This window comes from Salmo salar, chromosome 01 (assembly GCF_965601325.2).
Source record: "Salmo salar chromosome 01, fSalSal1, whole genome shotgun sequence".
Classification (NCBI taxonomy): domain Eukaryota; kingdom Metazoa; phylum Chordata; class Actinopteri; order Salmoniformes; family Salmonidae; genus Salmo; species Salmo salar.
The window spans coordinates 25,563,337-25,589,422 of NC_138291.1; the positions used below are offsets into that span (position 1 = coordinate 25,563,337).

A 26,086-nucleotide genomic window follows, 5' to 3' on the forward strand; every position below is an offset into this window, starting at 1 on the left:
TGTTCTTCCAACTAGACCTGGCTTGGCTCAAGGGAAGGCCCATAGACCTGGAGTTCTCATTCGTTTAACTGTCTGACACTGTCTGTTCAGTGGTCCAAAACATGCAGGCCCCATTCACATTGAAGAACATTGTTCAACAGTATAATCTAAGGTGAGCTTCCCAGAGGACCGGAGGGCTGTGAACTAACAGAAGTAGTCATGCTTGTGGAATTTACATTGTCTGTGAAGTTTAACAGGCAGCAGCAACTAGGAATTCAAAGAATTACAGTTAAGGGTTCAGAATGAATACAGCAGGAATCCCAACTATTCTTCCTAAACAACAAGGTGATTAATAAAACAGCCCATAGTACTGTGTTCAGACATTAGCAGTTGATCTGATGTAATCCCTGAGCATGTACCTTACTTTACAATGTGACTTTTTAACCTATTCCATTGTCATACTGTAACTATTTGAAACAGAAAACATACTTTGTAACGCTAAGTTATTGACGTTGCAGTGTAGGCTGAAATGTACTCCAAATACTATGGTCTTTGTAACCTTGACTTGGATAATACTTCTGTTTGGCTGGGTTAATGATTGTATTGAAATGGCTGCCGCAAAAAGAGCTTGACATGGGACTAAAACAATTTTACCAAACCTTTTAGTTTGTGACTGAGCTAAAGCTGGAGGGTTTGAGTTTTGATTGCGTTGCTGTGTCACTTGGATTGAATAATATTGTGGATATAGAGTAGGTCTAGATCTTTTCTGTTTTGTTATTTTGTCCGTCATGGTAAATGACTGACATACCGGAGATGGAACTTATAATTCGGTGTACTTTCCTCTCTGCTTATCCTGCGTCTGACTTCCTTGTTCACAGAGGCCCAATAGAAACTCTGCCCTGCATCACAGTAGGCTAGCTAACTTAGTGCTAACCTTATTGCCAGTGCCACATGTTTACCTAGGCCTACAGTAGTTTCCCGATAGTGATGGAATTTAGGCTTACCGGTGTTTTAACGATGCATCTTTCCTGCAACGGCCGAAGATGTAACATGCATTTCCCAAAACACCACGAAGAGCGAATTGTCGCTAAGTGCGTTGTTGAAGGATGTTGATACTAAAAGGATCGAAAACGGGAGCGCTGCTCTCGGATCAGCTTTCGCCATTCAAATCTTTCCTTAACAACAGTTAATAATTTCACAATACTAACAACTGTTTATCTCCTATAGAGATATTACCACCTACGGCTGCTTAACCAATAAAAATTCACAATCACCAATTGGGCACGTTAGGTTACACATGGATATGTTGAGACAAATTAGACAGTAGCCTACAAATAGCCAAATAGAACTCAATTGATTCAACAGGAAATGTATTTCACGGCTTGAAATGGGCCTATAGCGTACTGTGTATTTTAATGGAATCCTCTCGGTTTTAATTTTAAGCATATTTTTGTTGCTTGTTTTGTTTCAATTGCTAAGACATTGACAACTTTGTAGTCCTCTTTGTTCTGATGTTATCGGTGGTCGCAGAGACAGAATTACATGGTTTATCAATGTTTAGCGGAAAGCTTCTGTGTATAAAGTGACACGGGAGGGGAGAAAAGCATCTAACGATGCACTTGGTCTGAGGCAGGCATTAGATTACAACCATTTTCAAGTGCAACGTTAATAAAGATGGTTTTCCCCAAAGAATCGCTCCCACGAAGGTTCTAACGATGAACTTAGCCTTAAGAAGCTTTCGGGAAACCTGGCCCAGGGCATTTAATTTGCATTCCTTAGCATTGCCTGCTACATCAAATCAAATTTTATTGGTCACATACACATGGTTAGCAGATGTTAATGCGAGTGTAGCGAAATGCTTGTGCTTCTAGTTCTGACCATGCAGTAATATCTCTAACAAGTAATCTAACAATTTGCAAGTAATCTAACAAAGCCGCTCCATGTGTGGCTGATGAAATCATAGAGGATCTCAAACCAATGGAGTGTGGTATCAGGCAAAGAAGAGTACTTTCTCTTCAGTGGGTAATCTGAGTAAAGAAAGGGGTGGGGAAGTTGCAGTAGTGTTGGTTTACGATTGCTGTTTTTGTCCCATATCATGTCTGGGTGCTAGTGCCTTAGGCCTTCATGAGTTATGTTTCCTGCCTTACCCATCCCTTACAGCATTTGGATTATGACCAATCTCACTGCCATGACTTGTCCTGATGGTGGTGATCCTAATGTTGAGTGAGTCACACCATGTATTTCAGAATTCTGTAAAAACTATATTACGATTTTATTAGCCTAGGACAGGTTATATAATTTGCTCTCCACTTGTAGAACTGAGTGCCTTTGAGACTTCATTAGGGTTTGTTAGGAGACCGGGAGATCAGGGTGTATGTTTGAACTGTCCTTACTCCCCCAGTATCACCTCCCAATGGCTGGGCATTGACGTCAGCACAGCGGTTCTAGGAAGGGAGGGGGAGGCCTTGGCGGTTGGCGCTCAGAGCAGGCGAGGTAGTAATTTTCACAGCCAAAATTAAATGGGAAAAGGAGGAGCTTCTGTCTGCGCAGATACTACAGCAGAGACCAACGGCCTACTGTACTATTACTCCCTGTAAGTAGTACTATTACATGGTTTTGGAACTACTTTAAACAGCTTCTAAGAAGTGGTCAAGGTCAACCTTTGCTTGCAGGCTCATCCCTTGCTTCCTCTGACTTGACATGTGTGAGTCTGTTGTTGCAGATGAGCTCTACAGTGGATTGTAGCCCAGACTGAGATCACTGACATCATCCGGTCTGTAGAGGGAGAGACACTTGTTTTTGTTTCCTGTATCTGTTGACTCTACAAATGACTGACCAGTGACCTCAAAGATCTTTCATCTACAATTTCTAATCATTTTTGTTTTACAATCATTATAGCTAATCACTTTTGTGATTCTTTACTATATAGAAAGGGCCTCCGTTCTTCTGAAGTCATTGCTGACAGATGACATTTCTGTCCCGCTTTCCAAGTCCAGTCAACTGGCCAAGCTGCCTAGTGACAGGTCCATGTTATTAGTTGTGGGGTGTCTGCTAACGACGCACATTTTATGACTGCCTTATTGATTTCATTAAGAATGTGTCAACACTGCTGTAGTTGGAAACTATTTTGAAGAGTGCTCCATGAAATGTCTGTACCACTGCCATCTCTCAAACTCTCTGTCCTCACTTGGCAATATCCCTGACCTGGCTTAGTCACTGCTGTGGCCAATTAAGGGATTTGTTCTCGAAGGTGCAGTTTATTGGCAAGAATATGTATTTTTTTAATAATGCAAAATGGGTTTGACCTTTTGACCTTCAGAATACTTTCTGACTTCATATATTTGGAACATTCCCTGTCTGGGCAGGAAGGATGTGAAACTGAATATGGAATCAATTTCTCTTGATTTGAAAAGTAGCTCAATAAATTAGATGTATAAACAGGACTCTGGTTCTGACTCCCCTCTCTTCTCCCAACCTGTCTCCCCCTCAGTTTTCCTTCTGTTTTTCCAAGACTTCGCCAGTACCAGTAAGGGAGGTTGGAGGAAATGGCTGGGTTTTCCAGAGAATGTGGAGCGCTGTAATTGGGGCATGTCCATAGGATTTGAGAGAGCCCCTTTTGCAGTAGAGCACTCTTCCTCAGGCTGGGACGCTGAACACTGGGTTCATACTGTCATATCATCTGACTACAGTATTTGATTAAATGGATCTAAAATGTAGTGGAATGTGCCAGTTTTAACAATCTGTTTCTGCCCATGTGCCCTGAGACTAAATTCTCTCTCTCTCTCCTCTCTATCAGAATCTCCTCAGTTGTACTCTGCCCTCTCCATCAGTGGTGGCTATGAGCGACAAGCCAGCTACAGTCGGCTTTGTGCTGACCCCTCAGCGGGAGAGGCTGAGCATCCAGTGAGCCTGGTATCCACTCTGTCCTCAGTCTCCTCCCGGGACAGCCACATCCTCTACGGCAGTACCTCAGCCCTCCCCTCCACACCACCTCCCCCCAGTGGAACGGACGTTGACCTGGAGCTCAGCCCTGCAGAGGGAGCCAGGGAGCAGCCCCAGACCAAGATGCAGGGCCTCAGTCAGGGGGGGACCAGAGACCAGTGGCTGGACCACAGTCAGACCAGGTCCCAGTGCAACAACAACGCCACCACCAACAGGAGGACTAATGCACCTCAGACCCACACCGCACCCTTTGCCACTGAAGCCATGGCTCCCAACCCTAAGCTCAGCTACGTGGACCGTGTAGTCATGGAGATAATTGAGACAGAGCGCATGTATGTCAGGGACCTTCGCAGCATCGTGGAGGTGAGTCGCCTTGAGGGTTACATCCAGTCAGTTCTGGTTATTAGGACGTGATCTTAATCAATGCAATCTTCTCACTATAGGCCATATGATTGGTGTCATTTAATAGGTAATTTCAGTGGTTCTTTTGGAATGGTATGTAGTTATGACTTAATGTCTGTACCTCCTTATATGGAGGTGATTTATTGGAGTTGGCCAGTAATGAGACAAAGGAATGGGCTTCATGGGTTTAGAGAGCAAATAAGGTTCTCAATTTTCTAAGTGACTGCTTGCCTTTGAAGCCACATGTCTCTGGTACCTATAACATATTCTAGGGTTGATTGTTTTACCAGGATCTAGTGTGATTTCCAGTTTTTTTGAAAGATGTGGTTCAGACAAATGTTCCCTGTGTATTTCGTAACTCACAATAGCAGTTGCTTTTCTTCTCTAAATGACATTCTCATAATCAGATGGAAAATGCCATAGTATGTAACCATTATAGCCTGTAAGACCAGCGGATTAGAATTGTAGAGTAGCTGATATGTGGTTAAGCTTCTGTATGTAGGTTAATGCTTTCTATATGTTTACATTACTGTGAAAGCATACAGAGCTGAGACTGGGATCTTGTGATCTTTTCACGTATTTAGTTCTAAAGCAGAATCAGGGCCAGGACACGGCATCTCAAGGCAGAAACTTCTCCCCTGATGATCTTGGTCAGAGATTTGAACAGCTGCTACTGATTTCATCTTCTGGTTGTGGCAAATGGAACCGAGCTGATTATCCGCTCTGCAATCAAGTCAACTGGTCTCTTATGGCTGCTGTCTTTGTAGTCTGAAAACAACTACCAACTGTGCAGATTGATCAGCCTCACCTATTGCACCCTTCAGGTTGGAATAATTATCCTCTTTGGATGAGTACTGACAGGAGCATGGTGGCGTAAGTCCTGTTAAGTGCAGGTTATAATGTCTTTAACGCATGATGCAGACAGATCAGAGGTAGTGTGTTACTGGCACTCCTCACTGAGTCTCTGTCTGACTGGGCTGCTGGCGCCTTCCCTAGGTGTTGAAGGGAGATCTGCCCTTACCGAGCCCTCGCTACAGCATCCGCCAGAGTAATGACACAGTCCTGCTCCCCAGACACTCTCACACTTCCACTGGACTTCCAACTTCTTCGTGAGCCCTGCCTAGCTGCCTAGCTGCCTAGCTGCCTAGCTGCCTGCTGCACTGCGACCCAAACTAGGATACGGAGCCCTCCGGCCCCTAGAAGGCAACGGCCAACAAAAACACAATCATCACAATGCCAACTGAAGAAACATAGAGTAGCAACTTTTTTTCCACGTACTGTTGCAGTGGGAAAAAGCTGGCCCATTTTTTTATTTATTTTATTTTTTCAATAACAATTTGAACAAAATCTACAGTTCTCTCAACCCCCAAAAAGTTCAACCTCTCCAATCTAAATGCAGCATTCCAATGACTTGCTCTGCAGTGGCATCTTGTGCGAAGTTACAGTAGCAGCGTTGTTAAACTTGTCACTTCAGTGATGTATTTGATGCACCTTTTTGGTTTTGTCCTGTTACTGTCACTTATGAAGTTGACAGCTGTTAGTTTGTGTAGAGCAGACACTATCCAGGAACATGCTCATCCCCCATATCATGAAAGCAGAAACCTTTTAATCTCAGCTCTAAGACAGCTGTGTGACAGGTGGACTCACACCTCCAATTCTGCCTCGACAGATGTCCTGAAATTCTGAGGGTCAATATCTATTTACTAGGTTCCATAGCCTTCTTCCCAAACATTTCTCACTAGGCCATCTCTGTCACTTAACTGCCCAGAAGTATTGTAACCCTTTAAATGCCTCTTCCCCTCCCATCCCCTAGAGGGCATTACCCTTTATGGGTTACCCATCCATAACCACAAGCCTAGACCTAACCTTGTGCTGACAGTCTAATAGTACGCTGTACATACAGCTAACTACCAAAATAAAGGAAATGCCAACATAGTGTCTTAATAGGGCGATGTGCATTGAGGCTGTTCTGGTGGCACCTTGGCATAGATTCTACAAGTGTCTGGAAGGCTATAGACGAATGCGAAACGTTCTTGTGTGTGAAGACTACTTTACTCTGCACTGACTGGGTGTGTGTGTGTGTGCATGTTTGTATACAAACATGAGTGTAATTAGGTGAGAGGAGCAACTGTGCCTCTGTTTTTAGTTGATATTGTCTAGGCCAGAGTAGTCTTGCAGCCTGATGAGAGAGGGGTCATGGGAGAACACTGTGCTGGTTTGACTGTTTTTTACAGAGCTACTGACCTCACAGTAACAAGTAATAAATCCTTAATGACCATTTCAACCACTTAGATTTGAACACACTGATCATGAGTCATACTGTTTTGTTGTAATAGACAGCAGATAGACTTCATCCTATGTGGTCTTTTTAGCCTGCGAACAGGATGTGTAATAAATTGAAACAACATTGAAGCGGAATCCACCAAGGAGGCAACCGCTTGAGCATGTTCAACTTTATCCATACACAAGCTCCCTCTACTGCAAATAATCAGAAATTGTAGTTTACAGAACACTCACTCCAGGATGGTTCTTCATTAGGCAGATTGTAGGTGCATTATAACCAGTGTTATTGTTTCTCTAGGATTACCTGGCTCACATCATAGACATGGACAACCTTCCCATTCATCCAGACCAGGTTTCTTCCCTGTTTGGGAATATAGAGGACATATATGAGTTCAACAGGTAAGCTGCAAATGTAATTGTTTTATTTTTCCAGGCAGTCTTCACAAAAACAACTCAACCTAACACTCAAACCTGCGAGCAGACATTGAGATGACATATTGACCTTTTTAGTGGAATGTTCTTTTGACAAAGATTCAAAGGCTTCCTGGCAGGACATCTGTTTTATGGCTGTGTTGGAGAGTTTATCTGTCTAAATCTGTTTTGAGGACAAATAAAAAATGACTGACTAACCAACACCAAACGCAGATTGGCCTAGGACAATACAGCAGATTGGGATCAGTAAAGAAACAGACAAATTACAATATGGCTGTATGTGTCAATTCTGCTCCAGACGTTATCAGGACGATCACCTGCTCTGTGCACCCATTTGGATGTTTAGATGGGAGATATGAAGCTGTTGTGCAGCATATGCTCACCAAGCCTCATGCCAAAAGAGAAAAAATAAACATCCTTATCCTCTCACAGTAAGGCTCCTCCCACATGATTCCCAATGATGGCGTAATGCCATAAACACCAAATGGTTGAAAATAATGGTTCTGGTTTACAGTTGAAGTCGGAAGTTTACATACACTTAGGTTGGAGTCATTTAAAACTTGTTTTTCAACCACTTTCAACAAAATGTAGTTTTGGCAAATCGGTTAGGACATCTACTTTGTGCATGACACAAGTAATTTTTCCAATTGTTTACAGACAGATAATTTAACTTACAATGAATTATATCTCAATTCCAGTGGGTCAGAAGTTTACATACACTAAGTTGACTGTGCCTTTTAAACAGTTTGGAAAATTCCAGAAAATGATGTCATGGCTTTAGAAGCTAAGAGCGTCTGCTAAATGACTAAAATGTAAATGTAAGCTTCTGATAGGCTAATTGACATCAGTTGAGTCAATTGGAGGTGTACCTGTGGATGTATTTCAATGCCTACCATCAAACTCAGTGCCTCTTTGCTTAACATCATGGGAAAATCAAAGATATCAGCCAAGACCTCAGAAAAAAATTGTAGACCACAAGTCTGGTTCATCCTTGGGAGCAATTTCCAAATGCCTGAAGGTACCACGTTCATCTGTGCAAGAGCCAAGTACACAAGTATAAACGCCATGGGACCACGTAGCCGTCATACCGCTCAGGAAGGAGACGCGTTCTGTCTCCTAGAGATGAACGTACTTTGGTGCGAAAAGTGCAAATCAATCTCAGAACATCAGCAAAGGACCTTGTGAAGATGCTGGAGGTAACGGGTACAAAAGTATCAATATCCACAGTAAAACGAGTCCTGTATTGACATAACCTGAAAGGCCGCTCAGCAAGGAAGAAGCCACTGCTCCAGAACCACCATAAAAAGCCAGACTACGGTTTGCAACTGCACATGGGGACAAAGATTGTACTTTTTGGAGAAATGTCCTCTGGTCTGATGAAACAAAAATAGAACTGTTTGGCCATAATGACCTTCGTTATGTTTGGAGGAAAAAGGGGGAGGCTTGCAAGCCGAAGAACACCATCCCAACAGTGAAGCACGGGGGTGGTAGCATCATGTTGTGCGGGTGCTTGGCTGCAGGAGGGACTGGTGCACTTCACAAAATAGATGGCATCATGAGGTAGGAAAATTCTGTGGATATATTGAAGCAACATCTCAAGACCTCAGGAAGTTAAAGCTTCGTTGCAAATGGGTCTTCAAAATGGACATTGACCCCAAGCATCCTTCCAAAGTTGTGGCAAAATGGCTTTAGGACAACAAAGTCAAGGTATTGGAGTGGCCATCACAAAGCCCTGACCTCAATCCTATAGACAACTTGTGGGCAGAACTGAAAAAGCGTGTTCAAGCAAGGCCTACAAACCTGACTCAGTTACACCAGCTCTGTCAGGAGGAATGGGCCAAAATTCATCCAACTTATTGTGGGAAGCTTGTGAAACGCTACCCAAAACGTTTGACCTAAGTTTAACTATTTAAAGGCAATGCTACCAAATACTAATTGAGTGCATGTAAACTTCTGACCCACTGGGAATGTGATGACAGAAATGAAAGCTGAAATAAATCATTCTCTCTACTCTTATTCTGACATTTCATATTCTTAAAATAGTGGTGATCCTAACTGACCGAAGACAGGGACATTTTACTAGGATTAAATGTCAGGAATTGTGAAAAACTGAGTTTAAATGTATTTGGCTAAGGTGTATGTAAACTTCTGACTTCAACTGTATGGTATTTCCACCAGTGTAGACTACTAAAATAGAGGTTTTGATTAGTGATTGTTACATCTAAAGCAGGGGGAGTTCATGTACATCCCTCTGGCTCTCCTACAGCATCAATATACAATGTGTTACACTGGAGTGGAGAGTTTGCTCTTCTTTTTATAAAGTAAATGAAGTTAGACTGGATTATTAAGATGTAGTCTGAACCAGACATGGCTGCTACAGCCTGGGGATGCGTGCCATTGCCAGCGTTACACTTCCCATCATCTCGGCTAAACGCTGCGACTGAGTCGTGCCAATTAGCAGGAAGTGCCCAGGGTGAGCTGATCCGCAAGAGCCAAGCATACTTTTAAAGCACTGGTTTGATAACATGTGCAGCTCTTGCACTTTTCCCAGGTGATGGAGGACATATTAATTCAAGCAGAAACTCTATGAACCTCTGAGGAGATGTGAAATGGCATTCTCTTTTGTCATTGTATTGGAGAATGAATGTCTCACGCAGCAGACCTTAATACAGTTCATTTTCATACACAGGGTTTTCAGACGGTCCTAGACTTGTCATTCAGTTTAGAGATGTGCATGACTGACTAGTGACTGCCTCTGAGTCATGCTATTATTAAAGCTACAGTACTGCTCCCATTTCAAAACCAAAACAATGTTTCCCTGCCACTGTAGGCCACATATTGGCTTAATGAAAGAATGTCTGGGAACATGTTCATGATTTGTCAAGCAAATGTTTGTCTTCAGGCAAAAATAAACCTCAAACAAAAAAGTATAAAGACATACCATTGTACTCAGCATATTGACATATTGCTATGTTCCTTTATTTCATCAGCCCATGCAGCTGAAGGGTGTTTGTAAGTTATGAAAGTGTTTGATTTTATGTGTGACCATGTAAAAAAAACTTTTGTTGGTTTTGTACTCCTTTTATGTTTTTGCATGGTGACCCCTCTCTCCTTGTGTCCACTCTGCTGTGGGAAACCTGACCCTGCTGAGTCTTTGGGCAGAATGAAGTTAACCAGAACAAATGCATAGTGCCATGCAAAACATAAACATGTTTTCATACCTAACATAGTACCTGACTGTAGTTTACGCTGAATTTCTCTTACGGTCTCTGACCTAGACCTTATCCTAGTCTTGCGTCGGTCTGTCTTCCTCCACAGTGAGCTGCTGCAGTCTCTGGACATGTGTGAGAATGACCCGGTTGCTGTGGCAAGTTGCTTCGTGGACAAGGTGAGAGGAGGCCACTCGCACAGACTGAATTGATACCCATCATCGGGAAGCTGGACAGGCTGGAGTGTTATTGATCTGGTTTTGTGTTTTTCCTCCCTTTGTGATTTTATAGAGTAACGCTTTTGAAATCTATACACAGTACTGCACAAACTACCCCAAGTAAGTAGAAGAGTGTAAAGGTTTTCTGAAACCTTTGGGGGACATGTTAAGAATCTGTAACTTTAAATAACAATGGAAGTTAAATGATACGATCCATTGACTTGTGTTCCCTCTAGCTCTGTGGGTACACTGACCGACTGCATGAGGAGTAAGACTCTGGCCAAGTTCTTCAGGGATCGCCAGGCCTTCCTCAAGCGTTCTCTCCCCCTGGGGTCCTACCTGCTCAAACCCGTCCAGAGGATCCTCAAATACCACCTGCTTCTGCAGGTACACTGGTCCTCACTGCATATTACCTTTTCTATGGGTAGAGATGGTCTAAGTAAGCTGTATAGAATTGTACTTCTGCAATTGCAGGTTGATTGTGGGGTCCCTTGACAGGAGGCCAATTCATTTATTTTTTTTACCTGGTAAGATGGCAATGGTGGAGCATTGTATAGCATACAACAACACATTCAACTTCATTCCGGTGGTCTTGATTCCTCATGTTCTGGCTGTTTGCCCTCTAACAGGAGATCGCCAAGCACTTTGACCCTGAGGAGGAGGGCTATGAGGTGGTGCAGGAGGCCATTGACACCATGACCGGGGTGGCCTGGTACATCAATGAGATGAAGAGGAAACACGAGCACGCTGTCAGGCTGCAGGTCAGTGTGGCTACTCTCAGGGAGAGATGAATGGAATTTGACCCACCCCTTTCCACCTACCACTATAGTGTATCTAATTGGGCTAATTTTGTATGTGATTGTTTCTCAATAGGTTTTATCAGTTAATGAAGTGTAGCTACTCTTGCTCTGCTCATAGTTTATCCTGTCTGTCATGGCCATAGCTTTATTATGCTGTTTCACTGTCTTGCCAGAGGTTGCGTTGATGGGGAATCCTGTTAGTCACCCAGCAACTGTTCCAGGTTACTGTCCTGCTGCTCCCACATTAACTTCCTGACTGAGTTTACTGTACTGTGTGGGGGCAGGCTATTCCAATTTTTGGGGGGTTTAGTTGCACAGTCTTTGTTGGTCCAATAAAGCAGCCAATTTAACTTCCATAATCAACCTTAAGACGTTTGCTGAAGCCTAAATCTTTAGAAATAAATGGTCCAAAGCAAATGTGTGAACCTGCTCCGTGTGGTATTGATCAGTAAGCCTCCGAGGTGGCTCAAAGCTCCATGTCTCCCCGACCTCTGTTTAAATGCTATTTAGAGTTTGGTCAGGGATTTGGGGCCTCGTAGGGACTCAATAAATCTACCACAGGGCCACAGTGTCTGCTGGGTTTTTCTATTTGTTTAAATTTATGCCTTCGATTAGATGGTGAGTTCACTGCCGATTTGGTTCCTGGCCTACCTGTTGTTTTCTGTTGTCGTATTAAAAAAATACTGTTCTCTTCAGACTTTGCTCCCCTTGTGCATGCTTTCATGTACAGTTTTGTCAGTGTTGTGTACCCAGACTATGTTTAGGAGACCTAGATACAATCAGGTGTGTGTGTGTGTGTGTGTGCAGGAGATCCAGTCTCTCCTGATCAACTGGAAGGGTCCTGACCTCACTACGTATGGAGAGCTGGTGCTGGAGGGAACCTTCCAGGTCCAACGTGCCAAGAACACCAGGATGCTGTTCCTCTTTGACAAGATGCTCCTCATCACCAAGAAGAGAGGAGAGCACTATGTCTACAAGACACACATATTGGTAATGAGCAAAAAGTAGAGGAACTTAACCCAAATGCCATGAGCTTGCTCTGTTAGGTTGGCGTAACGTTGCTCCCTGTGGTTTCAGTGCTCGACCCTGATGCTGCTTGACAGCGCCAAGGACCCTCTGCACTTCAGTGTGATCCACTTCAAGCATCCCAAGCAGCCTCACACTGTGCAGGTGAGTGTGGATCATAAGCCTGTCCTCTCTTGTAATAAGAGTAGTTCTGTATGAGCTCAGTATAATTGACAAGTGTCGTTTTCAGGCCAAGACTGTTGAGGAGAAGCGCCTCTGGGCTCATCATATCAAGAAACTGATTCTAGAGAACCACCACACCATTGTCCCACAGAAGGTAAACCTATAGCGACAAGTGTTTCCTCTCCACTCCTGTCAACTAGCCCACAGTCTTGCACCAGCCAACTCTAATCCCTCCCTCTAAACAAATGCTCTGGCTTCCGGGTTAACATGTGAATGAAGGTTGTATGTGAGGGTGGCTTCTGTTCTTTTCAACGAAGTCAAAAAATACATTTTCTAGTTCACCATTTTTTTTTCTAAAGTCTCTCATGCAACTTCTTACTTGAAAATAGCTCATAAACTGCGTCCCAAAAACAAGAGAAAACCGAACGAAACTCACCCACAGTACCTATGGCGGAAGAGACTAGGATGACCTAAAACAAGAGACTAGGATGACCTAAAACTCTGCACCAGGCCTACCTACCGTCTTTGACAAACTTTGCTTCATGATTCTCAGAACTCAAAGGGACAATAGACGCTGCTTTGGCCTCAATATCAGCTACTCTCGATAGCGTTGCAAAACCATAGATGGCCATGGCCAACAGATTTTGTTCAACATCCATTATCCATCTGGCTACAGTGACAGAATTGTTGCACTGGAAGAAAGGTGCACATCGCTGGAGAAAAACTAGCTCCTCTCCGAAACCATAGATAGGATAGAATTTTTCACACCGTTCAAATATACGAATCACAAATATTGAAGAAAATTCAGAGGGCTCGGTCATTAAATTCATGTCTGAATTTTTCACTAAGAACCTGGGGCAAGTTTTCCCCTCACTACCGGTTTTAGTATGGACACATTGATTTGGCAAGGTACGTACTAGCCTGAACGCTAAGAGAAGGCAGATGTCACGTTCTGATAGACATACTTTTTGAGGTTTGGCCTAGTTATTTTCTGTGAAATACATCACAACTGATTGTGAGACATCTGATAATTCAAATTCGCTATCATTAATGAATGACTTATCACTCTACCAACACAAAAGGGCTCCTGAGTGGCGCAGTGGTCTAAGGCACTGCATCTCAGTGCTAGAGGTGTAACTACAGACCTTGGTTCGATTCCAGGCTGTATCACAACCGGCTGGGATTGGGAGTCCCATAGGGCGGCGCACAATTGGCCCAGGGTAGGCTGCCATTGTAAATAAGAATTTGTTCCTAACTGACTTGCCTAGTTAAAGGTTCAATAAAAATTAAAAAACATTTAAAAAGTGGTGCCTCAGTGAGGCTCACCTCGTGGAATGTCGAAGGGCTAAATGGACCAATCAAGAGATCCAAATGATTCTTCCATCTTAAACATCTACAGACTGATATATAGACTCCGTAGCACATGGGTGGTTCAGTTTTTATAATTCAAATATCAACACTAGGGCCAGATGGCCTGCCTTTCTTAATCATAAGAAGATACACTTCATTCCTTCAGACGTCATAGCAGATTCAGAAGGAAGATGCATTATTGTAACCCGTACACTTTGTGAAACACCTGTGGTGTTGCTGAATGTTTACGCTCCCAACTGGGACTATGTAAACTTTACTAACAATCTCTTATCCACTTGGACAGTCACTATCTGATCTTCGGAGGAGATATTAACTTTCATAGATCGAAAATTTGATCGCTCACATCCTAGAACCATCAGTCAATGATGTCCAAAGCGTTCTCCACATGTATTCAATGTAATGGTTGCACTGACCCCTGGATATTACAAAATGCTCTTGCAAAGGAGTTTTCCATTTTTTTAATGTCCACCACCTTCCGTATAATTACTTTTTCATTGATAACGCACTCATGCCAGCAGTTGACTCGTGCGAATACTTAGCTATTGTCATTTCGGACCATGCACCTCTACTTTTGGATAAAAACTTTTGCTATGTCAAAAGGATCGACCATTTTGGAGACTTCCTACTTTCTGATGAAACATTCTGCATCTTAATTTCAATCTATTTACTCATTTTCTTGAAACAAATAAGTCAGACTGTTTCTTAGTCTCTCCTTTGGGCAACCTTAATGTTTTTTCTCAGAGTTCAAATTATTTCTTACTCTGCCACTCTTAAATTTTTTTGTTATTGAATGCTTAATACAATATACTTGCAGTGAAACCGCTCAACTACATCACATTAGTCATCTAACAGACTCCCATCCAGAGCGACACACAGAAGCAACCAGGGTCAATGCCCTACTCAAGGGCACGTCGACAGATCACCCACAAGGTAAAAAAAAAAAAAGGGGCCTGAACCAGCGATCCACCGGCCCAAGCTCCTAACCGCCAGCCCTCCAAGGCCCCCCCCCCAGAAGAAATACAAATAAATAATACTTTTTAAAAAATTATTCCATTCCCCTCCTCTAGACCCCCCCCCCCATGCACCAACAAAATGAACAAACGAGAAAGATGAAGAAAAACAGAAAACAAAATGCAAAAGGACAACAAAAATCACAACCGCAAGGCCAACTGTTTGTGTGCATGTATGGCACTATTTACCTGTGTGTCTGTGTTATGTGTGCATTTGAAAGAGAATTTGTGTATATATGCATGTGTACAAACACCTGCACCGCATCAGCCTCGGGCAAACTGGCATTAGCTGTAAAAACACTGCCCCTCAATGTCATTCTGACATACTTAAAAAAAAAAAAATACTTTAGAATGACGGTCAATCTCCCGCACAGCAACTCCACTCCCACTTGTCTCCAATTCCACATCCCAACCCTCAGCTTCCCTCAGTCCCTCCCACCTATCTCTGCATGCCACCCTCTTCGGATTTCTACGCAACATGTATCTTTCAACTATGCAGTGATGTTTAACATAGATTGAAACTATCGAATAGAATCTACAGATTGCGAGTTTAAGATAAATACTTTTAGTAAAAGTATTAGTATATCATTAATTGACTGACCCGGTCTCTCCAGATCTCCCAACAGTACTATTTCTAGGGTCAATTTTAGATCAATGTTCTTTCTGCATTTCAGCCATTCCTGAATCTGAGACCAGAAACGGGCTACCTGAGGGCAATACCAAAATAAATGGTCTTGATTCTGTATCCTCACAACAAAATCTGCAGAGCTTTGATGATTGAATGCCCCAAATATTCAACATTTTGTTGGTGGCAATAATTCTATTTAATAATTTTAGCTGAAAAGCACAAAGTCATGCGTCGTTTTATATATCAACTCATACACCCTGTACCATGGAATCGGTACATCAAAAAGCTCATCCCAACTATTTTGCAATCTGTATGGCACAGCTTTCAACATCCTGATCCTCATATGAAACTGGTACTTTCCTATTTATGCTATTTTTATTCCTCTGCCAGTTTTGATCCTTTACATTGGGCAGACAGACCAGCCCTCCTCCCGTGCCACCTGCCTCCTCCATTTTTGGGGTAATGCTGCAATCAATTGGTTGTACTCTTGGATTGAGCAGACCTTCCCATACAATTCTGATAACTCCATGAAAGGCAAATCTACCATTCCAATTTACAATATAATTTAAAAACAAAATACCCTTTTCTAACATCTTTCCCATAAATACAGGTATTTTATCAACCAGCACATTTGAGTTCAGCTATATTTGTTGTTATATTTGTTCTGTCTTAAGGGGTATGAAATTGAAATTGTAGCCAGCTCTGCAATGCTTGGTTGAAAAATATACTTTTTTCAATTAATCTGCACAAAGGCAATTTTTAAACAATAGATTAGCTTTTCTTAGTAATCTACTTGAGAACCATTTAGGATTCAAGTAAAACTTTTGAATAAGTGAAGCTTCTAGAGGATTAGTGCTTTTATATTTAATCTTAACCCACCCAATTCATTATATAGATAGGCACGCTTTATTTTTGTCTGGTTTAGCGTCCCAGATAATGCGAAATATATTTTGCTCATATGATTTGATAAACGAATCATCAGGAGTAGGCAGGGCCATAAGTGAGTGAACTGGGATATGACTAAGGAGTTAATCAGGGCAATTTTTCCATAAAAAGACAGGTATTTACCTCCATGGTTGCAGGATCTTGTCTATTTTTACAAGTTTTCTATTGAAATTTATTGTAGAGCTCATTTATATATTTTGTGATATGAATACCATGTATGTCTACTTCACAGCAGCACATTTTATAGGTAAACTGCAGGGTAATGTAAATATTGTATTTTTTTTTAAAGAACCAATACCTTAATATTGTACATTTACGTCATTTAGCAGACACTCTTATCCAGAGTGACTTACAAATTGGTGCATTCACCTTATGATATCCAGTGGAACAACCACTTTACAATAGTACATCTATATCTTTTTTTGGGGGGGGGGGTTAGGATTACTTTATCCTATCCCAGGTATTCCTTAAAGAGGTGGGGTTTCAGGTGTCTATGGAAGGTGGTGATTGACTCCGCTGTCCTGGCGTCATGAGGGAGCTTGTTCCACCATTGGGGTGCCAGAGCAGCGAACAGCTTTGACTGGGCTGAGTGGGAACTGTGCTTCCGCAGAGGTAGGGGGGCCAGCAGGCCAGAGGTGGATGAACGCAGTGCCCTTGTTTGGGTGTAGGGCCTGATCAGAGCCTGAAGGTACGGAGGTGCCGTTCCCCTCGCAGCTCCGTAGGCAAGCACCATGGTCTTGTAGCAGATGCGAGCTTCAACTGGAAGCCAGTGGAGTGTGCGGAGGAGCGGGGTGACGTGAGAGAACTTGGGAAGGTTGAACACCAGACGGGCTGCGGCGTTCTGGATGAGTTGTAGGGGTTTAATGGCACAGGCAGGGAGCCCCGCCAACAGGGAGTTGCAGTAATCCAGACGGGAGATGACAAGTGCCTGGATTAGGACCTGCGCCGCTTCCTGTGTGAGGCAGGGTCGTACTCTGCGAATGTTGTATAGCATGAACCTACAGGATCGGGTCACCGCCTTGATGTTAGCGGAGAACGACAGGGTGTTGTCCAGGGTCACGCCGAGGCTCTTAGCACTCTGGGAGGAGGACACAATGGAGTTGTCCACCGTGGTGGCGATCATGGAAAGGGCAGTTCTTCCCCGGGTGGAAGAGCAGCTCCGTCTTGCTGAGGTTCAGCTTGAGGTGGTGATCCATCATCCACACTGATATGTCTGCCAGACATGCAGAGATGCGATTCGCCACCTGGTTATCAGAAGGGGGAAAGGAGAAGATGAATTGTGTGTCGTCTGCGTATAGCAATGATAGGAGAGACCATGTGAGGATATGACAGAGCCAAGTGACTTGGTGTATAGCGAGAATAGGAGAGGGCCTAGAACTGAGCCCTGGGGGACACCAGTGGTGAGAGCACGTGGTGCGGAGACGGATTCATTTGTGTAAATATTCTTCAGTTGACATACATTTGATACTGCCATCCCACATTGTTTATGAAAATGTATAACACTCCAAAATATACCGTAACCCTAAAGATCTTTATTTATTAAGTGCATTTAAGTTAGTATCAGAATCAGGAGATTGGTTGGAGAAGGATTGAGCAGAGGGAAGAGATGATAGGATGGGAGAGTAGCAGGAGAGGGAGAGCGAAGGTTGCGACGGTGCAATACCATCTGAGTAGGGGCAGAGTGAGTGGTGTTGGAGGAGAGCGAGAGGGAAAAGGATACAAGGTAGTGATCGGAGACTTGGAGGGGAGTTGCAGTGAGATTAGTAGAAGAAATGCATCTAGTGAAGAGCGTATTGCCTGCCTTGTGAGTAGGGGGGGACGGTGAGAAGTTGAGGTCAAAAGAGAGGAGTGGAAAGGAGGCAGAGAGAAATGAGTCAAAGGTGGACGTAGGGAGGTTAAAGTCACCCAGAACTGTGAGGGGTGAGCCATCCTTAGGAAAGGACCTTATCAAGGCGTCAAGCTCATTGATGAACTCTCCAAGGGAACCTGGAGGGCTGTAAATGGTAAGGATGTTAAGCTTGAATGTGCTAGTGATTGTGACAGCATGGAATTCAAAGGAGGAGATCGACAGATGCGTCAGGGGAGAAAGAGAGAATGTCCACTTGGGAGAGATGAGGATTCCAGTGCCACCACCCCGCTGACCAGATGCTCTCGGGGTGTGCGAGAACACGTGGTCAGACGAGGAGAGAGCAGTAGGAGTAGCAGTGTTTTCTGTGGTAATCCATGTTTCCGTCAGCGCCAAGAAGTCGAGGGGCTGGAGGGTAGCATAGGCTGAGATGAACTCTGCCTTGTTGGCCGCAGACCGGCAGTTCCAGAGGCTGCCGGAGACCTGGAACTCCACGTGGGTCGTGCGCGCTGGGACCACCAGGTTAGAGTGGCAGCGGCCACGCGATGTGAAGCGTTTGTATGGCCTGTGCAGAGAGGAGATAACAGGGATAGGCCGATACATAGTTGATAGGCTACAGGAGAGGCTACGCTAATGCAAAGGAGATTGGCATGAAAATTAACTAAACAATTGGGGAAGCGAGAGAGCAGGGCCTCCCTCACTAACAATTCACTGAAACACTAAAATGCTAAAATATAACTTTTCTAGCTACCACTAGAAATTAAAATTGATGTAAACTACAGTGGTTCAATGTTTCCAGGAATAGGCTCAAACTTAGTTTATTCCGCTAGTTAACTTGGTACAGTATTCTTCCGTGAAAACATTTATCTTAGAAAGGAGTTGTTTAACTGGTTAACTATTTGTACATGGAATTGTATTTTTAATTTTTTTTTACAATTTTTTTGTACAAATCTTTACAGAAAAATGCCACCGGCATGATCTGACTGCGGCTAATGTAGAAGGAAAAGCTGTGTACATTTGCAAGTACTGTGCCAAGTCATATGTGAAGAATGCAACAAAGATGCAATATAATCATCTGGCTTAATATATAATCATCTGGCTAAGTGCATAAAGTTCCCTCAGTGCTCACAACAAGCAACCTCTGACAAAAGTCCCTCTACTTCTATCGAGGTGAAAATAATGACTCGGACACCTTATCGATAGCAGCAGCTCATGGTCCTCGAATCAGAAGTTGTTTTTTTTTACACAATGGCGGAACGTAGTCATAGAAATGCTGATGAATGTCTTGCTCGAGCTGTGTATGCAACTAGTTCACCTCTGATGCTCACAGGCAATGTGTATTGGAAGAGATTTCTGAATGTTCTTTGACCCAGCATACACCCCTCCAAACAGACATGCTTTATCTACTCATTTGCTGGATACAGAGTTCAAGTGAAGGTCAAGCAAATCATAGAGAAAGAAGACTGTGTTGCAATCATCTCTGATGGGTGGTCGAATGTTCGTGGGCAAGGAATAATTAACTACATGATCTCCACCTCTCAACCAGTATTCTACAAGAGCACAGACACAAGGGACAACAGACACCAGTCTCTACATTGCAGATGAGCTGAAGGCAGTCATCAATGACCTTGGACCACAGAAGGTATTTGCACTGGTGACAGACAATGCTGCGAACATGAAGGCTGCTTGGTCTAAAGTGGAGGAGTCCTACCCTCACAGCACACCCATTGGCTGTGCTGCTCATGCATTGAATTTGCTCCTCAAGGACATGGCACTGAAAACAATGGATACACTCTACGAGAGAGGCAAGGAAATGGTTAGGTATGTGAAGGGTCATCAAGTTATAGCAACAATCTACCTTACCAAGCAAAGTGAGAAGAATAAGAGCACCACATTGAAGCTGCCCAGCAACACCTGTTGGGGTGGTGTTATCATCATGTTTGACAGTCTCCTGGAGGGGAAGGAGTCTCTCCAAGAAATGGCCATATCAGTCTGTCGATATGGACAGCCCCATCAAGAGGATCCTCCTGGATGAGGTATTTTGGGAGAGAGTAGTAAGCAGCCTGAAACTCCTGAAACCCATAGCAGTAGCCATTGCACGGATTGAGGGAGACAATGCCATCCTGTCTGATGTTCAGACTGCTTGTAGATGTAAGAGAATAAATCCATACTGCCCTGCCTACTTCATTGTTGGTCCAAGCAGAGGAAACTGCAGTACTGAAATGCATGAAGACTTCTGCCTGAAGCCCATACACGCCGCAGCATACATGTTTAACCCCAAGAATGCTGGCAAGAGCATCCTGTCTGGTGGAGAGATCAACAAGGCCTATGGTGTCATCACTACCATGTCTCGCCACCTTGGCCTGGATGAAGGCAAGGTTCTTGGCAGTCTGGCGAAGTACACTTCCAAGCAAGGGCTTTGGGATGGAGATGGAATATGGCAGTCCTGCCAACATATCTCATCAGCCACCTGGTGGAAGGGACTTTGTGGATCTGAGGGGAAAGAGCCCCTGTTGCCACCATCCTCCAAATCCCACCAACATCAACCGCCTCAGCGCAACTGGTCTTTGTTTGGGAACACACACACCAATGCACGTAACAGGCTGATCAGTACAAGGGTTGAAAAATTGGTGGCCATCCGGGCAAATTTGAGGCTTTTTGAGCCTGACAATGAGCCATCCTCAACAAGGTTGGAAAGTGACAGTGAAGATGAGGCCTCAGAGTCTGATGTTCAAGAGGTCAACATTGAGGAGGTCCAGGGAGAAGACATGGAAGCCTGAGGGGAAGACAACCAAAGCTTTAGTTTCTAGACAATCATTTTACAGATGTATGTTAAACATTTTCTGGGGAGATTTGATGGCTCATTGGGATCATTCAATATACTTTTGTTGTTCATTGAAGTCATCCCATGTGAAGAGTCAACTCATTTAATTAAAGTTCACTTCGTAACTAAATTGATTTTATTTCTGTTTGAAGGATTTAATCATTTGCAATTGTCTACTTATGATAAGGTAAAAGGTTTATGTTTCTGTCTCCACATGATATGGTAAATATATCAATGCAAAATGGTATTAATATTAATTCCCATATATTCCCACAAAAAGTTTTCACCTCTGAATATTCCCCAAAATGTGCAAACCTAAAGGTATCCCAAACAATATTTGCTGAACCTATATTATACTGGAAAAATTCAGTTATTAATTATTTTGTCCTCAGTAAACTTTGATTACATTTCCAATATCCCCATCCACATGGAAATTCTGTAAGAGTTATGTGAAGGCCAATGATGATCCGATTGCATTCTCTCCTATAATTTTTTTTTTAACCTTTTGATGCAAGAGACAAAGTAGTCAAGATGACTAGCTTGATTGTCTCCATGTACACTACCATTCAAAAGTTCTGGGTCACTTTGAAATGTTCTTGTTTTCCATGAAAACATGCATGAAATGAGTTGCAAAATGAACATGAAATATAGTCAAGATGTTGACAAGGTTATAAATAATGATTTTTAATTGAAATAATTGTCCTTCAAACTTTGCTTTCGTCAAAGAATCCTCCATTTCCAGCAATTACAGCCTTGCAGACCATTGGCATCTAGTTGTCAATTTGTTGAGGTAATCTGAAGAGATTTCACCCCATGCTTCCTGAAGCACCTCTCAAGTTGGATTGGCTCGATGGGCACTTCTTACGTAAACATATGGTCAAGCTGCTCCCACAACAGCTCAATAGGGTTCCGATCCGGCGACTGTGCTTGCCACGCCATTATAGACAGAATACCAGCTGACTGCTTCTTCCCTTAATAGTTCTTGCATAGCTTGGAGCTGTGCTTTTGGATCATTATCCTGTTGTAGGAGAAAATTGGCTCCAATTTAAGCGCTGTCCACAGGGTATGGCATGGCGTTGCAAAATGGAGTGATAGCCTTCCTTCTTCAAGATCCCTTTTACCCTGTACAAATCTCCCACTTTACCACCAACAAAGCACCCCCAGACCATCACATTGCCTCCACCATGCTTGATAGATGGCGTCAAGCACTCCTCCAGCATCTTCATTTTTTTCTGCGTCTCAAGAATGTTCTTTGATCTGAACACCTCAAACTTAGATATGTCTGTCTATAACACTTTTTTTCCAATCTTCCTCTGTCCAGTGTCTGTGTTCTTTTGCCCATCTTAATCTTTTTTATTGGCCAGTCTGAGATATGGCTTTTTCTTTGCAACTCTGCCTAGGCCAGCATCCTGGAGTCGCCTCTTCACTGTTGATATTGAGACAGGTGTTTTGCGGGTACTATTTAATGAAGCTGCCAGTTGAGGACTTGAGGCGTCTTTATCAAACTAGACACTCTAGACACTCTGCACCGGGGCCTCCCACTCCTCTTTCCATTATGGTTAGAGCCAGTTTGCGCTGTTCTGTGAAGGGAGTAGTACACAGCGTTGTACGAGGTCTTCAGTTTCTTGGAAATTTCTCGCATGGAGTAGCCTTCATTTCTCAGAACAAGAATAGACTGACGAGTTTCAGAAGAAAGTACTTTGTTTCGGACCATTTTGAACATGTAACCGAGCACACACATGCTGATGCTCCAGATACTCAACTAGTCTAAAGAAGGCCAGTTTTATTGCTTCTTTAATCATAGCACAGCTGAAAACTGTTGCAATTATAATTGAAAAAGCGTTTTCTAATGCGCAATTAACCTTTTAAAATGATAAACTTGGATTAGCTAACACAACATGCCATTGGAACACAGGAGTGATGGTTACTGATAATGGGCCTCGGTACGCCTATGTAGATATTCCATAAAAAATCTGCCGTTTCCAGCTACAATAGTCATTTACAACATTAATGATGTCTACACTGTGTTTCTGATCAATTTGATGTTATTTTAATGGACAAAAAATAGCTTTTCTTTCAAAAACAAGGACATTTCTAAGTGACCCCAAACTATTGAGCAGTAGTGTGTATATATATCTCACAAGGTCGAGGGTTTTTTTAGTCTCCAAATATCCACTATTACTCTGCCACTCTTAATAAAGCATGAAGATCTCTAATGGAGATCACCGCATATATACAACCACATATATTTCAGACCTAGATCACCAATATGCTATGAACCCAGATCCTGAGCTATACAAAAAGCAATGATCTTCAGGCACAATTTGATCATTTGGCTACATCCAAAGCTGAAAATCTGTTACAGTCCAAAGGTTATTTCTATGAGTATGGTGACAAAGACAGTCGACTATTAGCCCATCAGATAAAATGCAATGCAGCTTCTCGTTTCATTCCACATATTGAAGATGCCCATGGTACTTTGTTGTCGAACCCTTCCGATATCAACAAAACCTTTGTCATTCTATTCATCTCTTTACACGTCTGAATCCCCAACTCACTGCCTCTAAAATGGACTCCTTGGCAAACTGAAATGCCCCTACAATCAGCTCATCTGACGCAAAACATTGCAAGAATTACGAGAATAATTTTGGTAAATGCAGAGTAGCAAAGCTCCGGGACCTGACGGCTACCCCAGAATTTTACCAAACATTATCTGATAAACTGGCTACTTTTTTGCAGGTGTTTAGTGATTCCTTAGAAAATGGTTCCCTTCCACTTATAAAAGCTTCTATATTACTTATACTTTAATTTATTTTGTATTTACTTAACCGTTATTTTGACAGAAGACATTGAGACGTAGGTCTCCTTTCCAAATGTGCCCTGTATAATACTATTTTTAAATAATTTGTGTACTTTTATAATCATGGTAAGCACAAAAAACATCACAAATCAACCAGAAAAACAGTTGGATTCCTCTGCAAATAAGTCCCCAATCAATACTTTAAATTGCACAAACGGCACCAGAAGATAAAATGGATTTTGAATTTTGTTCCAGCAATACAGTGCATTAAATTTAAAAGCAGATTTACCTAGCTCTGTGGAGACCCTAGAAACCTTGAGTTAACCAATCCTGTGACTGGGTTAGGCAACTCGGGTGTCTATACTTCAACAGTTGTTTATGAAGTAGGGCCTTGTAAACAAAGGTGTAATGTACATTTCTCAGATTTTTTTTTTTGCAAAGTTGGGCATTTACCAAATATTTAAGAATGTTAGCTAGACAAGGAAGCCTTGAAATAAGGCGATAATTATTTTATTATTATAATATATAATTACTACGATCCCCGCCCTTATGGCATGGCGGCACGAGGTGATTTCCATACTTTTGGAATATTTCCTGAAAACAATGTTAAATAATGACTTCTTTTTTTTTAAGCCAACAATGATGGGTGCTGCACACTTAAGCAGACCAGAATCCAATTGCTGGCTTCAGTAGATTTCTTGTCTATTGCTAGCATCATTTCTCTGATCATTTAGCAAGTTTTCCCTATCAGTATCCAGCCCAATATCATTGTAAAGAGGCATCTAGATGCCTATTTACAAAGAGAGCCCGCTGATTGAAATGCATCAATTACAGCATTATTTTCCTCTGTAATGAGGCCAGTGTATGAATGAATTTGTTGTGGCAGAGAGGAGGCAGTTTTCCAGAATTTAGCCGGGTTCCCATTACAATCTGAAAGAGCAGTTTTGTAATAATCAGATTTAGCCTTTTAGATTTTACACAATGATTCCTCAGTTGCTTAAAAGCTTGTCTGACGGGCCTAAGCCTGTTTCTGGCCTTGACCCAAGCATCATCCCTTTTATGAATGACTTTTGATAATTCCGGCCTGTACTAGGCATTGAATCTACCTTTTTAACCCTTAATTTTTTTGAAGGGAGCATGATTATTCACAAGGGTATTGAAAACATCTGCAAAGCTAAATCAGGTTCAGGGATAGCTGAAATACAATCAAGGTCACTAGAATAAAGATTGTGTTGACTGACGTTCCTCTTTGTAATGGCGCGAGGCTTAGATTTTTGTATTCTCACATCTCTAACACAACTGGGCAATGATCACTAATCTCTTGGACGAAGACGCCAGTAGAAACATATTTATCTGTCATATTCGTTAAAATAAGATCAATCAGAGTTGACGTTGAAGGATCTTCCCCAACCTGCCGGAGGCATTGCCATGAGACAAACTGCTTAAAATGTTAAATCTAGCCAGAAGGGGTTAACCTCATACATTTTACTCGTATGTTATGTGCTTCGGCAACACCACCCTTAACAGAACTATGGAGAAGTGGGAACATGAGATGAATATAGAACTTAAACTGGCGCTATTAAAAAGGGTAAACTCGTCTTCTTCCTGTGCTTGACTCGGACTCATCCAGTTCAAGGTGCTCCTTCGAGTTCTTTATGAGCAAGTCCAGACTAGCAGACATATACCCTGATCTATAGAGGACAAATGTGAATGCTGTGCTCAGTCTCCTGCAAACCTAACACGCGTCCTGGTCTTTCTCCAAATGGATAAGCTTTCTGGACTTCCGTCTTTTGAAATCTTGTCACTGTATCTTAGCTATTCAACGTCAACCATCTCCCTATGTTGCTATTTTTGGAACTGTAGAAGACCCCCCTCGTATATTGTCTAAGCGCTCATATTATTCCATTCACAACTCTTCTGGCTCGTGGCAGGATTCTGCTGAATTGGAAATCCACTGCCCCTTCCTCCCTAGCTGTATGGCTCTAAGATATATTTTTTATTAAATTAGGAAATATCAAATTCACCTTAAGAGGATATACAGATAAATTGTCCCTTTGACAACCCTTTATTTCATTCTTTGAAGATTTCGCTACCCTTCCTACTGAATGAACAAGTTACCACGCTTAAATATAAACAATTACATTTAGCTTTAACCTTTGACTTGACTCCCATACAGTTTTAAGATGTTGACCAAGACTGCATCTATGGC

General features: G+C 42.6%; 1 protein-coding gene across 1 annotated transcript in view; it reads left to right on the forward strand.

Annotated features, from left to right (window-relative positions):
• LOC106582172 (pleckstrin homology domain-containing family G member 3) overlaps nt 1-26,086 on the forward strand; it is a 64,425-nt gene that overhangs the window by 25,230 nt on the left and 13,109 nt on the right. Inside the window, exons 3-11 of the mRNA XM_082956558.1 lie at nt 3,776-4,284; nt 6,905-7,005; nt 10,357-10,426; nt 10,539-10,585; nt 10,702-10,852; nt 11,095-11,226; nt 12,073-12,255; nt 12,343-12,435; nt 12,521-12,607. Coding sequence (XP_082812684.1) covers nt 3,776-4,284; nt 6,905-7,005; nt 10,357-10,426; nt 10,539-10,585; nt 10,702-10,852; nt 11,095-11,226; nt 12,073-12,255; nt 12,343-12,435; nt 12,521-12,607 — 1,373 coding nt within the window. The remainder of the gene's footprint in view (nt 1-3,775; nt 4,285-6,904; nt 7,006-10,356; nt 10,427-10,538; nt 10,586-10,701; nt 10,853-11,094; nt 11,227-12,072; nt 12,256-12,342; nt 12,436-12,520; nt 12,608-26,086) is intronic.